The sequence below is a fragment of the Silurus aristotelis genome (assembly GCF_946808225.1).
Source record: "Silurus aristotelis genome assembly, chromosome: 5".
NCBI classification, from domain to species: domain Eukaryota; kingdom Metazoa; phylum Chordata; class Actinopteri; order Siluriformes; family Siluridae; genus Silurus; species Silurus aristotelis.
The window spans coordinates 13,292,521-13,310,627 of record NC_139578.1 but is presented as its reverse complement, the minus strand read 5'-3'; the positions used below and the strand labels follow the sequence as shown (position 1 = coordinate 13,310,627).

Genomic DNA, 18,107 nt, shown 5'->3' with positions numbered 1-18,107 from the left:
AGCCTTGTGCTGTTTCTACTTTTCACTGCTACTGTTGTGGCAAATTAAATTAGTAACAAATTCAATAACAAAGATAAAATGCCTACAAACTAAGTTCATTGTCCAGGCCTCCTCCATAAGACTCTATTCAAAAGCATCTTTCTTTGCTTTAGAGAATTTCTTTATGTACCTAAGACTTTTGAGTGGTGTCCATTTCAAAACAAAAACAATTCTACACACATAATTATTTATATAATTATGGTTTTATTAGAAAGACAGTACAAAAGCAAAACATAAGAAACTCATGGTTATAATGCTGATTATAAGAATAAAACGTAACTTGGTTGTGTGTTGTATATTATTGATGAATTCATTGTTAGTGTAATTACTGCAGATTATTTATTTCATGTGTTTATGACAGATAGAGATAGTAGTAGAAAGTTATAGATTGAGCAGTATTTTATAGTAAAGAATAGACATTCAGAACTTTTCAAAACATTGCAAAGACCTCCTTGTTAGTAATCTAATGTTCCTGATTAAGTGGCTGCATTTCCACTTCAGGCTTGACACTGCTCTCTTCACTGGACTGGCTTCTTGGTTTACTGTTTGGTTCTGTGCGAGGGTAAAACGGACCCACCAGCCAGTTGAGTGGTGTGTTGTTGACCAAATAATCCATGACATTGTCAATGGAATCTCTCATTCGCGTCAGCTGGCTGCGAGTGCTTATAAGCATAGTGTCGGACAGGTCGCTCAGAGCTGCAGCATTGTTAAACCTGCTGTATACGTCCATGGCCATGTAACTAATAAACAGTGTTTGCTCTTGGATGTTTTGTGGCAGGCCCTGGACGTGGGACACAAGGGACAAACAAGTCGTCTGTAGTTGCTGCGTCAGGTTGCGAGCGATGGTCAAGGTCCGGGACTCGATTAGCTACAAATGACAGAAAAAGGTCTACATAAGGCCACTTTATTCAAGTATCATGGCTTAAATCTCTACTTTTAGTTAAGAACCTGAAAAATTGGGTTTTAACTTTCTGTGTACCTCTGCCTTGTTGTCTGTGTCCTCATCGCTCTGAGATGTAGGCTTCCAGTCCATCAATGCACTGAGTTTTTTACTCACTTTCTGGTTGGCACCATCAATGTTCTTCCTTGTGTACTCAATCTAATGAAGACAGATACATCGGAGTGTCAACACTCTTAGGCTTCTTGCAACATCATCGGCTTTCCTACTCAACTGGATCACAATTTATGTTGATACACAGTGAAATTAGAGTTGAGCTGGAGACTAGGTTTTATTATTCTGCTATTACAGTAAGCATGAACAACAGATCTTTTCATTATCGAGTTAGAAAAAAAAAATACACCTACCAGATCCATGGTACGGTTAAGCTGAGAGATGGACTCTTGGCTGTTGTTCTTGGCATCACGAACCTTGCTGATAGCCTTCTGATATGCCCTCTGTCGCAGCTTGGTGGAGATTGAGCCCAGGCGCACATAGTAGCTGGGTTCGATGGTCTCATCATCAAAACCTTTCGCCACATTTATCTCATAAGTTTCTGGGAGAGGAAGTAAGACAAACAGATGGAAAGAAAAAGAGGTTAAGCAGATATTTAGAGGCCTGGCAAGTTCCACTGGCGTTATTTAAACACAATCTTCTGCAACACTGAAAACAAAAATAACTTTGGAATTGAGGTCGTTGCTCTGCTTGGGTTAAACATGGTTTAATGACTGTTGGAACTGGTTCAGATATTTTCTTATTAAAGAGGAACCACTTTAGCTATTTTGGGGCAGTTAAAACTCTTGTATAAATGATTCATAAGTACATTTCTAAAGCTGATGAAAGCCCCAGTGTTCATTACAAAAACCCAGAAAGCACTTTTACCTTGACTGTCCTCAGGTGCAGGCAGATAGCGCTCAACCAGATTCTCTGAAGTGCTCAATGCAGTGTCCACACCGCTGCTCATTAGCTTTGCCACTTTGCTGTCCATCATCGTGTGGACACCACCAGTGACAACAAGTTTAGTCTTCTCCATGCTATCCTGCACTAATCCTCTGGTTCTGACCATCACGTGACTCAGGGTGTGAGACATTGTCTCCTTGGCACCATTCATGGTTTCAGTGACTTTGTCTTTCGCACTGGTAACAAGCTATACGAGTTGCAAACAGATATGATGTTAATAACAGTAAACAATCTCTTCTATAAGACCAAAACAGATAATTACCTTAATTGAGCATGATGAATGAATGAATTTTTAATATTGCCTGTTTTGTTTCTCACCTGTCCAGAAGGCTGGTGAAGTATTGGCAGGGTCTTCTCGATTTTATCCAGACTTTTACAAGCGAGGTCATTAGCCAGAGTAACTAAAAAAAATAAAAATACAAACTGAGCATGCTTGTACTGTAATAAATGAAAGCGGAAAATGGACCAATCCTGTTGTGACGCTTACACTGAGGTTCCAGCTTGCCAATGATCGGCAAGGCGCCAGTAAGGGCAGCTGAAGTGATCGTTTTTACACCCATTTCAGCGGCTTCGCACACCGACTTGATGGTTGGATGGTTGTCCTTGGTGTTACTGTACAAGTCTGACACCATGCCATACGTGGAGCTCACCAGCGGCAGCTTGGCCACTCGAGTGACTACATTCTGAAAATCATAAGAGGCCAAATTTATACAGTTATTAAATTATGCTCCATGAAAATTTGGTCTGTAGTGTAAAAAGTTTTCAAACTTTTTTTTAGATGGTATCAACCACAAAATTTGTATGTTTGTACATTTGTTTTTACGTTTAAATAACTTTCAGATTCATAATCCAGTTATGGGCTTTAAATTATTTTATAAGTATAGAGATACATCTTTAAAGTACAAAAGTATGTATGCCCACTTCAATTAATAACACAAATTAATAACACTACAGCTTGGTGGAACAGAACCCCAGTATTTCTAGGTGTATATAGTTCTTCATTATGTGGTATAAGTAAAACACATTAAAATATATTACAATATAGTGTATTAAATTTTAAGTGCAATATATGTACACACCTCGTTCATTATTTCCACAGGAGGCATGATTCTCTCTGTTTTACTGGAAAAACAAAAAATGTATATTCAACTATTAGAACCTATTCAAAACTATTTCGAAGGATAAAAATAAAAATACAGAAAAATACTTTTTAAAAAACTCACCCGATGTGCTGTGGCTATAGGCGGAAGTCAAACTAGAAGTTTCTTGTGTTCAGTCAACTTTCCCGACCTCCCTTTTATATTCGCCGACCAGCGTCTCGCGAGACGCTGACTGTGACGTCTAAAAGTAGTGCAAAGGTGAACGGTTACTTCAGCGCGCAGTTCTCAGGGTTGATGACGAGTTGTCTTAAGACCAACTTTACATTTACACCCAAACACGCCTGCTGAGTATGCGCACTTTTACTGAGCATACTTTCTTGCTAAGTAGTATACCGTCGTGTAAATGAGTATACTGTAGGTGTACACACACACACACACACACACACACACACACGCACGTGTACTCAGTATCTAAGCCAGCTCACAAACACTTTCTGGGTTAAAAAAATACATACTGCCCATACATCTGTACTAAACAGCAAACATTCACAGCACAAAAGCTACCAAGCTGTACTTTTCTTTGTCCATGTAATGGGACCATCTAAGGGAGCATCTGTTGTAACCTTTAAAATCTTTAACAAATTCCAGTTATTATATTATTATAATTATATGATTATTATTACAAGTTCCAGTTATGTACCTTGAAGTATTAATAAAGGTATTTGATATTCAAAAAGTACAGTATGGTTCCTTGAGACTATAAAATGTGCCTTTGTAAATAATATTTCTTTTTTTTTTTTTATGTCTACTATGTCAATGTAAGCAAATCCTGTTTGCCAATGTATGAATTAACTCTACTTAAACCCTAAGCAGTACTAGTAGTTTAGAGTATGCCATAGTGACTGGATTCGGTATGTGCTTTAACTCGGCATTGTGATGCCACTTTCAGTATATAAATGTATATGAATAAAGTATGTGAATGTTTCTGGCATTTGTTATGGCTTAAGGCAAAAATTCCAAAATTGATGGGACTCAGGCACGTCCTTGAATAATTGAGCAAGCTTGTTGTAACTTTGTAAATGGTGTGTGACTCAAGACTGAGTAATTTCCCTTCAGACTGGCCCAGATCTGGGTAAAAGTCCACACATCACACATCACATTAACACTTCCGTAAGCATGTCGTGAACAGTGTAAAGAGAGTTAACAGGTTTTTATTGCGTTTGCTACTTTCACTGCTGTTTTACATGTTTTTATTTGAATGCAAATAAGATATGCTTCGTTACCTTGCACATTTTGAGTCAATGCAGTGTGGGATGTTTCTGAAAGGTAGAAGGTAAACAAAGAACCTTAAGGAAACTGACATAAACATGAGGACAACATGCAAAACTGCATAAACAAAAACCCGGGCTCTAAATTGAACCTAATTGATCCTGGAGTCATAACACTACTCATAGAAAGTACATATACATGCATGCTAATATTCCTGTACTAGTACCGGTACCATACTACTACTTGTACCATCTATCTATCTATCTATCTATCTATCTATCTATCTATCTATCTATCTATCTATCTATCTATCTATCTATCTATCTATCTATCTATCTATCTATGCAATTAATGCAGTGCACATTTCTGTTTTACCATTTTTAAAAAAGTATAAATAAATGAATATAAAAGAGGCAAAATTAAATCAAACGTAACACATTTATCGATGATTGCCTCTTTTTACTCAGATAAAAATTTTTTATAAACTCCACCAAAAACCTTTAATCACTAAACTGGCCGTGTAGAAAAAAAAGTTCCGTTTGGTGTTATGAAGTTGGAGGTTGTTGTAATTCTCAGACTTACAATAACCTTTCACTTCATAACTGCCACCTTTAGACTATGATCTGATGATATGGAAAATTTTTATTGAGTTACACACATCACTTTTATGAGGAACAACAGTAGAACAAAGTCTACTCTGCTCTGAGCATTACATCATGTACGTCAGGGTTAAATTAATGATGTAATCTTATTGTAATAAGATTAAGATAAGGTCGTTTTTTTCACTATTCAGTATTAAATTGTTTAAATTAGAAACAATCAAATTCAGGTGTTTTGTTACACACAAAAAAAAATCATGCTGAACCCTTTAAAAAAGAAAAAATGTAGAACTATTTAAACTTTTTTTTTTTTTTACAATGTAGCATAAGATGTAGCATTCTGGTCAGGGTTTTCTTTTTTTGGGGGGGGAAACAAGGTTGCAATATTGTTTTTTTTTAATTATAAAATATTTGCTTCATTTGTAGATTCGCTGACTTAGCTGATAAGGTCTAATCTGTATTTACTGATTGGGCCACGTTAGTTATTGTAGCCATCATTCAGTGTCCTTAAACGAACTTTATGCAGTTACATGACTCCTGAAATTGCTTGAATGGTGTTTTTCTTTGTGGTTTTTTTTGTTTGTTTACATGTAAACATATATATTTTTTTCTTTAGTCCTGTCTAATCCTCATCCAAACAGAAAACATCCAAACTATAAAAGAACATGTATAAACTTATGTAGTAAACAAAAGCATGTTAAATAACCCAAATATGTTTTCTTTTCAATTCTCTAAAGTAGCCACCGTTTGCTTTGATGACAGCTTTGCTCACTCTTAGCATTCTCTCAGTCACCCTCATTAAGTGAGGAATATGCAAGCTCATCTGAATTATTCCAAAAGATTGTCACCCCAAACCATGTAAAAACATGTGTACGGTCTGATGAGGCATCATTGAAGGAACGCCATACCGACAGTGAAACATGGTGGGGGTAGGATTATGCTTTGGGGCTGCTTCAGATAGAATTGAAAATACATAGCTCCAAATAACCAAGATATTTTGGCCCAAAACCTTTTGTCCGCTGTCAAAAAACTGAAAGTGAAGAGGCAGTTTACATTTCAAGGGCAATGACCCAAAGCACACATCAAAATCAACAGACATGGCTTTAGAAAAGGATAATCTAAGACCTGGAATGGCTCAGATTGAGCTCAGACCTCAATCCCATTGAAAACCTATGGAATGACCTAAAAAGAGCCACACACAGGAGATCCCCTCGCAATTTGAAGGATCTTTTTGTTGTTGCAAAGAGTGGGATAAAATGTAAAAAAAATAAATGTGTGAAGTCTTGATGCCATAATAGGCAAAAGTAGTTTCCACCAAGCATTAGTTGGAAGGGGTATGCAGACTTATGCAATCAGGGTGTTGCAAGTTATTTTTTATTATTTTATTTGTTCCCAATTAATCAATATTGATTTTTTCCAATGGAAACAACCGACATTTATGATGTTATTTCTATCTTTAAAAAATATATATATTGTCCTTGTTAGAATGAAAGACTATTCTGAATAAATAGCCAACACTATTATACAATACGTATTTTAAATCTGTCTGGTACTCTGTACAAGAAATCTGCGTTAGTGACATCTAGTGGACATAACAAACAACATCAATCGTTCATTAAATGCTTATTCATAACCATCTAAAATCCTTCCTTCCTCCTACACATTCCCAAGAACAAAACAGGAACACAGGTGTACAATGTGAACGCCACAGTAGGAACGATGTTGTACTGGACAGACATGTACTCTAATCCAAGCCAAAGTGACAAATGCTTTAGCAGCCATTTAGCAGACTTGTTGGTTATCTTTTTATTTTATTTTGTAAATTGTTAGCTGTACCAAAATTAGGCATAAGTTCTGAACTTATTATTATAATCATAATAATAAAATACAAATTAAAAAAATTGGCAGATGTTTCAATTTATCAAAAACCATAAAGCTTTAACCCATATGAATTCTAATACATATCAATTCCTCCCTAAACTGGTCCTGGTCAAAACAGACTTTTAACATGATGTTAAGCTAAATATACCAATACCGAAATAATATAATGCAGGATGAAAATCATCTGAGAAAAAAAAAGTTATTCTGTTTTAAGCTGACATAAAATAAAAAAATAAAAATGCATTCTAGCATTAATAATTAATTTTTTTTGTGTCTAAATGAGCCTATTGAATGTCACTGTTTGCCCTGAAATATGACATTGTATTTACTTCATGTTTGTGTTATTGTATGTACAAATGTTTAGAATGAGTCACCACTAGAATGAGTTATCAATGTCTTTTTAAAATAAATAACTCAAATATCTTGAAACAATTTATTTAAAAAATAGCCTATCGCTTTACAAATAAAATGCACAGTAATCTACACATTCACATTCATTAAAAAAAAAAAAAAAAAAAAATGTGGAACTGGTTTGCTGTGTGTCTTGTACTCCTTAATCATATCAACACATTAAAATGTACCAATAACTGAAAAAATAAAAAATAAAAAAGGTCTGTAAAACAGTTTAACCAATTATCAGTGCAAAACAGAAAAAAAAAAAAACCTTCACACTGCTTCAGCAATGCATATTCTGAAAAAATAGTCGAGGGGAGTTATTCATCGAAACGTATGTGTTTGTTGGCCTCTTTAGTCCGAGCGATGATTATTTTCTCTGCTTTGGAAATAAGCTAGGGAGAAAAAAAACGACAAAAATTCTCTCATGAATTGAATGTAAAAAGAAGTGAAAGAAATGCAAACGTATACATTCCAATACTTAGCTCACCTTTTCTGTGCCTCGCTTCTTGTCTCTGGGTCGATTCAATTTAGCCTGTCGATCCACCAATATCTTCTGCCAGTACCTTTGTTCATGATCACCTTAGGAAACAAGTTCATTCATTCAGTTTATGAAAGACAGAAATAATAGACATACACACAAAAACTGATTACATCAAAAGAAGACTATCCTGTACTATCCTGATTATCCTGTAATTTCTCCTATTCAACAGAACTTTAGTGGTTGGTGGAATCTATCAGTTCCAGTTAATACAACTGTATGCCATCATATCTTGAAAAATACCATGCTATAGGAAATGTGTGCATTTTCTTTGTTTTTTTTATTTTTTATTAAACCCTTTGATCCCTGATTCAAGATCAAGAAAGCTACTATTTCAGAGAGGGGCTTAAATGTTTATTACATGTGTAACATTGTAACATGGTGTTGTATGACAGGCTGTTTCATCTATGGGAATGTATTGTTTAATATGCAGAGATCAAATAGAAATCCTTGTGCTGAAAGATATTTCCTTTTCAACAATCAAATCGTTAACAGCGTATTTTTTTAATGATGTTTGAATGATATTCAAATGCTGGTTACTTCCAAACAAAAGATTCTTCAACTCCAATCGAAACTAAAAGAAAGAGGTATTTGGTAAAAAAAAAAAGTTTCGTTTTCTAACCCGTCAGGACTTCCAGATTCCAGTTGTGTTTTCTCTGCAGTTCGGCACGTGCTGCGATCACGGCTTTGGCATCCTCAGGGGTCTTAAAGCGGATATAACCCTCGGCATCTCCTTCCACAATGTCCACGTACTGCACTGAGGATATCTCAGACAGGATGTCCTACAAACACAAGCACACAAAGGAGAAATTGCTCTTCTCTAATAACCTTCGACCCTCCCGTTGTAAAACAAAACAGAATAGGCAATAAAAAATTTTTGTACCTTGACACTTTTTCTGTTGGGCAAAGGCAGGTTGTGGGTGATTTTGAGGATGACTCCACTCTCAAACTTCGGTCCATCGGGGGTGTCTTTTTTAGGGTTACTATCACCCCCTGGGTACAAGATATAATTGAGAGCAAGGGGTCAGTTTTAGTTGAATTTTACCAACAGCATGGATGAAGTTGCTCTGGAGCTACAATTACATTTTAAAAGTTGACTCACAGGTTTTTTCACTGCCCTCAACAGCTTGTCGACGGCCACATGGCACTGTTTTTTGAATGTCAAAAATACTCTTTTTCAGATTGGCCATGCACTGCTTCTGAAGATCCAGATACTCCTTCTTCAGATCCAACCACTCTTTCCTTCAACCAACAAAACACACCGTTTCAATAAAGATATTTGAAAGATAAAAAAAAAAGGGTGTTACATGTAGACAAAACAATGTTAACTAAAGGAAAAATCCACCTTGAAACATGTCCATATGTATCTATTAGCATGGACTTCAATGATGTACCTTTTAAGTTTAAACATATTTCCTTTATATTTAAGAAATAGCTAGTGTGTTTAGTAGCTGAAGACATGCACTGTCAAATTCTACCTTCATTTATACACTATATGGACCAAAGTATTGTGACACAAGACCTTTCCAGTCACATGTTTTTGTGGGGTTCTTCTCCCACCTGAACTTGGAAACCCAAACCTGTTCCAGCATGGCAATGCCCCTGTGGACAAAGTGACCTCCATAAAGATATGGTTTACATGCTTTGGAGAGGAAGATCTTAATTGACCTGCTATAGAGCTCTGATCTATACTAGGGCTGTGCAATATGGACAAAATAATCATATTGCGATTTTCTGAATGAATATTGCGATTTTGTCAATTGTTTTTGCTTTTTTAAACTTTTTCAAACATGCTTCTTCTAAATGTATTCAGTGCACAAGAAGTGCATAACAAAACATTTCACAATAAAATAATAGTATTAATAGTTTAATAAACAAAACTGTAGTAAAATTGTCTTTAAAACAGACAACATAAAATAAATTAAGATTAACTAAACTAAATTTCAGCCATAATAAATAAACTTCAAAACTGTTTTTTCAGTGCACACGTTTCACAATGAAATACCATACTGTACAGTAGTACTAACTGCTTGATAAACAAAACTGTAATAAATTGTCTTAAAAACAGACATGAAATAAATTAAGATTAACTAACCTCAACTCCAGTCATAACAATAAATAAAAACTAACAGAAATCAAAACCAAAAAACCAGACTGCTCTCTTAAAGGTTTTTTTGCAAGAAAAACCAGCATGTCCACCATATCTGTGGTCGTGGCGTAGTATTTCACCTGCTTGAGCTCGTATTCAACGCCCGCCTTACAGTTCTCATACATTTTGGGAATAGCAAATAGTGTGAAATGAGTGCGAGCTGGTTTTTTTTGTCGAGTGTTTGTATTAGTCTTCGGAAGTCGTCTTTACTGAAGATGTGCGCAGACATCATATAAAATAGGTGACCGCATCGGTAAATTCTTTGTGCCGTTTTGATCCTTTCTCATAAGGCATGGCGCTTGCAAATGCTTGAACAATGGAAACTTGTTCAATCTGTTTGGGCTGGCTTTAAGGTGTGCTTTTGTTTGTTTCGATGGACTTTGTCGACATGCATTGATCATGCAGTTTTTTATGGCGCTGTTTTAAGTGTTGGAACAGATTTGTAGTATTGCTCCTTTTCGTTGGAATAATCATTTCACAAGTCTTGCAAATTACCCTGCTCTGTGACACATCCTCTCTCCTGAATCCAAAATACTCACAAACGACTGACGTTGAATTTCTCTTTGGCACCAAATCATTTTTATTTTGACCTGCATCCATATTTTATGTACTTTCCTCCCGTTCGCCGATTCGGTTCTTCCGCTCAGCTTCGTCGTGCGCTGCGTGAGCTCTGATTGGTTAACGTCTTAAAAACATGCGCACAAGCTTAATAATCTTATTGCAGTTAAAACTGAAAAATGCCAGATAAGCAAACACCAAAAAGTTCTAAAGTTTGGTCTTTTAAACATTAGATCACTTGCACCCAAAGCACTGATTGTAAATGAGATGATCACAGATAATAATCTCGATGCACTCTGTCTCACTGAGACCTGGATTAAACCAGGTGATTATATGGGTCTAAACGAATCTACACCGTCAGGATATGTTTATAAGCATGAGCCCCGTCAGACTGGTCGTGGGGGGGGTGTAGGAACCATTTATAGTGCCTCTCTTAATGTTAGTCAGAGATTAGGATTCAGCTTTAAATCATTTTAAGTGCTCGTTCTTAAAATTATACTTTCAGACATACATAAAAAGCTCGCTCTGGTCACCGTGTACAGACCCCCAGGACCCTACGCTGATTTTCTTCAAGAGTTTGCTTGTTTTCTATCCGATCTCTTGATCAATTTTGATAAAGTGCTGCTTGTAGGAGATTTTAATATTCATGTAGATGATGTAAACGATGCTCTAGGATTATCATTTGTTGACTTATTAAACTCTTTTGGGGTTAAACAAAACGTCACCAGACCAACCCACCGTTTTAACCACACACTAGACTTAATAATATCCCACGGAGCAGACGTCACTAATATAGATATTTTACCTCAGAGTGATGACATCACAGACCATTACCTTATACTATACACACTACCGGTAGAGCAGATTAGCCGTGTTTCACCACGCTATCGACCTGGTAGGACTATTGTTCCAACCACTAAAGACAGATTCATAAATAACCTGCCTGATTTATCTCAATTTTACCCTAAACCGATAACTGATAATAATCTTGATGAAATGGCTAACAACATAAACCTTATCCTCACTAGCACATTAGACACCGTTGCCCCCATCCGGTTAAAAAAGGTTAGAGAACAAGCACCTGCACCTTGGTATAATAGTCATACGCATGCCCTCAAGAGAACAACACGTAATCTGGAGAGAAAATGGAGGAAAACTAAATTGGAGGTATTTAGAATTGTGTATAAAGACAGTATGCTCGGCTACAGACAGGCGCTAAAAGCTGCTAGAGCTAAACACCTGAGCAAACTCATAGAAAATAACAAAAACAATCCCAGGTTCCTTTTCAGTACTGTAGCTAAACTAACTACAAATCAGGGCTCTGAAAATTGTGTTCCATCACAGTTTAGTAGTGAAGATTTTATGAATTTCTTCACTGAAAAAATAGATAACATTAGAAAAACAATTGTGGCAGTTCAACCTCTGACACCATCTCCTGAGACAGTGTTACCTTCAACTCCACAACTCCACTGTTTTACATGTATAGGACAGGAAGAGCTGTATGATGTTATTGCCAAAGCTAAATCGACAACATGTCAGTTAGATCCCATTCCTACTAAATTACTGAAGGAAGTGTTATATACAACTGGTGAACCTCTTCTGAATATTATTAACTCTTCACTATCGTTAGGACATGTCCCTAAATCCCTCAAGTTAGCAGTTATTAAGCCCCTCATTAAAAAATCTAATCTGGATCCAAACACGCTATCGAATTACAGACCAATTTAAAATCTCCCATTTATGTCTAAGATTTTAGAAAAGATTGTCGCTGCCCAGTTATGTTCCTACCTGCAAGAGAACAATATCTTTGAAGAATTTCAGTCAGGTTTTAGGCCCCATCATAGCACAGAAACTGCCCTAGTTAAAATCACTAATGACCTGTTTTTAGCTTCAGACCAAGGCTTCATCTCGTTGTTGGTTCTACTAGATCTTAGTGCTGCATTCGACACTATAGACCATGATCTCCTCCTAGATCGCTTACAAAATTACATCGGCATTCAGGGACAGGCATTAAGCTGGTTTAAATCCTACCTGTCCGATCGTTACCATTTCGTAGATTTAAATGGAGAGCTGTCCAGGCTAATGCAAGTAAATTATGGCGTGCCGCAAGGTTCAGTTCTAGGACCCCTGCTCTTCACAATATACATGCTTCCGTTAGGAAATATTATTAGAAGGCATGGAATTAGCTTCCATTGTTATGCTGATGATACTCAGCTATATATCTCATCTAAACCAGGCGATACAGCTCAATTAACTCGGATAACTGAGTGTGTTAAGGAAATAAGAGATTGGATGACCCATAACTTTCTACTATTTAATTCTGATAAGACTGAGATTTTGCTCATCGGCCCAAAAACTAGTATACAGAAGCTCCAGCATCTCAACTTGCATTTAGACGGATGTTCTGTAACCACTAGTTCAACGGTAAAAGACCTGGGACTTATTTTAGACAGCAACTTGTCTTTCAAATATCATATCAACCAAGTTACAAAAACAGCCTTCTTTCACCTTAGAAATATTTCTAAGTTAAGAAAACATCTTGTCTATATCCAATGCAGAGAAGCTCGTCCATGCGTTTATGACCTCCAGAATAGACTACTGTAATGCATTACTAGGTGGATGTCCTGCGTCATTAATGAACAAGCTTCAGTTAGTCCAGAATGCAGCAGCCAGAGTTCTTACAAGGTCAAGAAAATATGATCACATAACCCCAATCTTATCGTCCCTACACTGGCTTCCTGTTAAGTTTCGAATAGACTACAAACTATTACTTCTCACTTATAAAGCACTAAATGGTTTGGCTCCTATGTATCTACCCAGTCTTTTAACACGCTACAATCTGCCACGCTCCCTGAGATCTCAAAACTCTGGGCTTCTAGTAGTTCCTAGAATAGCAAAGTCCACTAAAGGTGATAGAGCATTTTCACATTTACCTCCTAAACTCTGGAATAGTCTTCCTGACAGTGTTCGGGGCTCAGACACACTCACCCAGTTTAAGTGCAGATTAAAAACATATCTTTTTAGCAAAGCCTACACATAACACACATCACATATCATAACTTTGTGCTCCAAAACATCTGATCACATGCACATTATCAACTTGTGCGGTTAATATCATGAACAGCAGCTACGCTAATTCCTCTATACTGCTTCTCTTTCTCTCCCCATCCCGAGGCATCCTGAGGTTTGGCCAGCTCCAGTCACCTCCCACCTCGTGATGATTACGGACCTTTGAAGAAGTAGATGCAGAACTCGCAAACATCCGGAACCATCTAGAGACGTACCAGTGCCAACTGGATCCCACTACATGTGTGGAGTTTGACATTGGACCTCCTGGAGTGTTTAAAGGCTCTGGCATGGAGAAGCTGATGCTGGATCTGTGATGATCACAAATGCTGAGCTTATAAAACTAGGAGCTACTAACCATATAGACTGTTTAAGACTGCAGAAAGAACATCACTTATAATCTTATACTCCAGTACTCATGTTAGTTCTCACTCTCCAGTGTTCTGTATTGTTGAAAGATTTATGATCAAACTCTTGATGTCACCCAAATGAGGATGGGTTCCCCTTTTGAGTCCGGTTCCTCTCAAGGTTTCTTCCTCATAACATCTAAGGGAGTTTTTCCTTGCCACAGTCGCCACGGCTGCTCATCAGGGACAAATTCACACCATTCACCCTAACTGTTGATTTGTGTAAAGCTGCTTTGAGACAATGTCTGTTGTGAAAAGCGCTATACAAATAAACTTGACTTGACTAGCATATTCTGAATAAAAATATAAATAAATTAATATATAAAATCGCAGCCTTATGCGGTTTAGAAATTGCATGTGCTTAAATCGCGATTTTTTTGCGATTGCGATTAATTGCACAGCCCTAATCTATACTGATCTGAACATATTCCCAGAAGAGTGAAGGAAATTATAAGAGCAAATTAGGACTAAATCTGGAATGTGATGCCCAAAAAAAGCACATACCATGCTTATAACCAGGTGTCCACTAACTTTTGCCAATATAGTGCAGGTGGTTTATCATCACTGGGAAATGGTGAGTGAGAAAACCTGCTCTTTCATTACCTCTTGTTGTAACTACACTTCACTAGCAACCCGTGAGCACACAGTCTCACAAATACATCAAACCAATAAACAAAACCCAGAAATAATTTACGAAAAACACTATTCCTGTGTTTCAGGATGGGGTTTTCCCTTTAAATTCATAAGCACTTTTATGCCAAAAGTGACTGTTGCCAAATTCGGTTATTTCTCAAGAAACTTACTTGGCAAGCACTCGAAGAGGAATAACCTCTTCCTCAATCTTCAGTCTCTCTTTAAATTTCTTCTTTCTCTTCCTTTTGGCCTTTAACATGGAATCGTCTTTCTCATCCTTTTTTCCATCCTCCATTTCAGTTTCTTGATTGTTCTCAGATGACATCTCTAGGGAACAATGATCAGCTCCATGTGACACACACACACACACACACACACACACACACACATAACTACTGCCAACATCTGAACCAAGCAGCTAAGCAATTAAAATGGCTCAGATCACTCAAAGTGCTGGTGGAATTTCTGATTTAGTAAAAATGTCTCAAGCACAAACTATAACAAAGACACCGTTCAGGCACTGAGACTCTGCTTACCCCTCACATCACTCGCCTCCTCATCCACCTTCCTCATTTTGGCAGGTTTCTCTGCATGTCCTTCTCCCCCAGAGAGCTCCGAACTGTGCGACCGACGTCTTTTCTTATCTGCTTTCTTTTGTGAGTTTTTGACAGCAGTCACGCTCTCCAGCTCCGTGCCCTCGCACTCACACTGCGCTTCTTTCCGGCTGGCTGCTTCGGTCTCGGCAGCGCGCTCCTTCTCAGTTACCATTTCTTCAACAAAATCGTCTTTCGGATCACTGCGTGTTCTCTTTTTCTTTTTCTTCTTTTTCTTTACATCCTCCTCATCTTCTCCTTTGGATTCATCTTCTTCTAAAAGACAAAGCAATGGTTTCAAAAGTAAAAATCTAAGTTCGCCAACTTAATTTTCATAACCGGTCTAGAAACAATTGCTATAATTTCCGTTTTTAGAAATTAGCCTTTCGCTCGCTTGTCTCGTATGAAGCTAGACACGTGCATGCATCTATTACCTTTTGGGCCATCTTCGACTGTATGAAACGGAATCGGTTTTCTCGAAATGGTCTTAGGAAAAATGCCCGCCTTCCTTGGGGCATCCTCTGGAGGGTTGTTCAGCATCTAAGACATGACAGAAACCTACTTAAAAAAAGTATTTACATTGTGGCAGTTTAACAAATAGCATGCTCCAGCATTTTGATTCTACTCTCATATAAATCAGTAGTGTATACTACTATATACATGTGCAATCTTCCACCCTGCAAAGGTCTGGACATCAACATATTTACAAGCAATGTGAAACCAAACCAAACAAGCAAATCATTAAGATGATACAGGCATGAAATGGCCTTCAAAATGCAGTATATATAAAAAACAAGTATTTCTGTGTTATTTGGATGAAGAAGAGATACCTCGATGGCTTTCAGTGCTTGCGCTTGAGTCTGAAACTCCACAAAAGCAAAGCCCTTGGAATCACCAGTAGACTTGTACCTGGGGATACTGACGTACACCACGTTCCCACACTTACTAAACACTCTTTCTATCCAAACGTGGGTAACATCTTTTGGTAGAAGTTCCTGAAAGAAAGAAAAATAACCCACAAGCATTCCAAAGTGACTCATGAATCGTAAGAGCTAATTAAATAAATATATAAAACAAAATGAATTAAACTGGTGATATTTACGACATATACTGTGCGGTCATCAATATCGCTCGGGCTGTCCCCAAGTGGCTGTTTCCTCCTTATTTGTGTTTCTTCAAGATTAACCTAAAAGAACACAACAGCAAATACTGACAAACAAAAACGCAGGAGAACTCTCTAAATATATAGAAACAACATCTTAAATTTTGTACCTCGACAACTTCAGAATTTTTGAGCGCTCTTGCAATCAGCTTGCTATCTGTGGTCAGCTTTTTCATTCGGTTGAATGTTGTCAAGAGAGAGATATCAACATCTATGAAAGAAATATAGAAAATAAAAGCATGACTTTTCTCAGGATTAGGGGTGTAATGTCCAGACTGTGGAACCATTCATTCAGATTAAATACTTACACCCATCTCTGGACTGCAAGATGACATTTTTCAGATATCTGTCCTTGTGGAGATTTGCATCCCCAAACCAGAACTCAACTTGTCTCTTCACGTCTGCCAGCAACTGTTTCACCCGAGACCTCTTCTTTTTCTCACTGTCTTGCTTCTTCTCACATGGTTCCTTAGTGGACGAGTCCTTCCCAGTAGTAATGTTCGACATCCCAGCGTCAACCATATTCAAAACTTGATGGAAACAAACAAACACAGACTATTACTGCAAAATCAGCAACCTGCTTGTAAAAGAAAGCAAATCTTGACCCTTCAGACAGCTTACCTGCTTAACGAAGCGGAACCGTTAATACCCAAACATCATTGTTTGCAAGGACTGAGTTGGTTGATAACGAACCAGCCAGTGAGGCTCTTGTGCAGAGAGCGTTTCTGTAACGTTTTGGCTCTAGCTGAAACCCGCTAGTTCTAAAGAAACTCCATATGCAGATCACCTACGCATTTAGACCTTATACATTCTAGCAACTACAGTTACTGCTTTAAGCGCGCGATTCAGTGAAAAAAAGTTAAGTCGCGAAAATCCTCGGCGCATATCGATGACGTTTCACGAAGCGCGCCCGCTACAAACTGCAAGAGCGAGATGACGCATGCGCGAGATGACGTGGGCATTTGTATATACATACATATACATGTAGTCGTCAACTTACGACCACAATCGCTAGCCGCGGCGTACGACAGTGCGTAACAGCTTCCGGCATAATTTCACAGTACTGTACATATAGCCTACTCTACTTATGACCAAATCGTGTTACGACTGTCGTACGTGCGTACCAGCTTCCAGCATCATTTCACAGTACTGTACATGTAGCCTACTTACGACCAAATCGTGGGACGACTGTCGGTCCCAATCGTGGTCGTACGTCGACGACTTTATATATATATATATATATATATATATATATATATATATATATATATATACACACATGTGAGGAAAATAAGTATTTGAACACCCTGCTATTTTGCAAGTTCTCCCACTTAGAAATCATGGAGGGGTCTGAAATTGTCATCGTAGTTCCATGTCCACTGTGAGAGACATAATCTAAAAAAAAAAATCCAGAAATCACAATATATGATTTTAAAACTATTTATTTGTATGATACAGCTGCAAATAAGTATTTGAACACCTGTCTATCAGCTAGAATTCTGACCCTCAAAGACCTGTTAGTCTGCTTTTAAAATGTCCACCTCCACTACATTTATTATCCTAAATTAGATGCACCTGTTTGAGGTTGTTATCTGCATAAAGACACCTGTCCACCCCATACAATCAGTAAGAATCCAACTACTAACATAGCCAAGACCAAAGAGCTGTCCAAAGACACTAGAGACAAAATTGTACACCTCCACAAGGCTGGAAAGGGCTACGGGGAAATTGCCAAGCAGCTTGGTGAAAAAAGGTCCACTGTTGGAGCAAGCATTAGAAAATGAAAGAAGCTAAACATGACTGTCAATCTCCCTCAGACT

General features: G+C 37.6%; 2 protein-coding genes across 3 annotated transcripts; both read right to left on the bottom strand.

Moving 5' to 3' along the window:
* Nucleotides 1-223: 223 nt before the first annotated feature.
* On the bottom strand, nt 224-3,272 carry plin2 (perilipin 2). The gene is made up of 8 exons (XM_083540775.1): nt 3,160-3,272; nt 3,016-3,058; nt 2,424-2,619; nt 2,255-2,337; nt 1,859-2,123; nt 1,345-1,532; nt 1,019-1,138; nt 224-907 (listed from the first exon to the last, which is right to left on the bottom strand). Exons 2-8 carry the CDS (start codon nt 3,040-3,042, stop codon nt 503-505), a joined length of 1,284 nt encoding a protein of 427 aa, XP_083396901.1. The 5' UTR covers nt 3,043-3,058; nt 3,160-3,272; the 3' UTR covers nt 224-502.
* A 3,939-nt stretch (nt 3,273-7,211) lies between these two features.
* larp7 (La ribonucleoprotein 7, transcriptional regulator) lies at nt 7,212-17,214 on the bottom strand. 2 transcript variants are annotated; one of them, XM_083540904.1, is made up of 13 exons: nt 16,909-17,214; nt 16,596-16,817; nt 16,398-16,498; nt 16,228-16,311; nt 15,956-16,120; nt 15,560-15,665; nt 15,069-15,401; nt 14,703-14,859; nt 8,822-8,961; nt 8,603-8,712; nt 8,342-8,501; nt 7,669-7,760; nt 7,212-7,573 (listed from the first exon to the last, which is right to left on the bottom strand). In XM_083540904.1, the coding sequence occupies exons 2-13, from the start codon at nt 16,807-16,809 to the stop codon at nt 7,499-7,501; spliced, it is 1,737 nt and encodes a 578-aa protein (XP_083397030.1). In that variant the 5' UTR covers nt 16,810-16,817; nt 16,909-17,214; the 3' UTR covers nt 7,212-7,498. The 2 variants fall into 2 exon arrangements, with proteins under 2 accessions (XP_083397030.1, XP_083397029.1); XM_083540903.1 differs by having other exon boundaries at nt 15,069-15,398; nt 16,909-17,211.
* Nucleotides 17,215-18,107: the final 893 nt, after the last annotated feature.

Excerpts from the sequence above, each read along its gene's own strand:
- plin2 (XM_083540775.1), bottom strand. The coding sequence starts at position 3,042 with ATGCCTCCTGTGGAAATAATGAACGAG. Across the intron at positions 2,338-2,423 it reads TGGCAAGCTGGAACCTCAGT|TTACTCTGGCTAATGACCTC; the intron begins GTAAGCGTCACA and ends TATTTTTTTTAG. Across the intron at positions 1,533-1,858 it reads TGCACCTGAGGACAGTCAAG|AAACTTATGAGATAAATGTG; the intron begins GTAAAAGTGCTT and ends TTCCTCTCCCAG.
- larp7 (XM_083540904.1), bottom strand. The coding sequence starts at position 16,809 with ATGGTTGACGCTGGGATGTCGAACATTACTACTGGGAAGGACTCGTCC. Across the intron at positions 8,713-8,821 it reads TGAGGGCAGTGAAAAAACCT|GGGGTGATAGTAACCCTAAA; the intron begins GTGAGTCAACTT and ends TCTTGTACCCAG. Across the intron at positions 8,502-8,602 it reads CCAACAGAAAAAGTGTCAAG|GACATCCTGTCTGAGATATC; the intron begins GTACAAAAATTT and ends TTGTGTTTGTAG.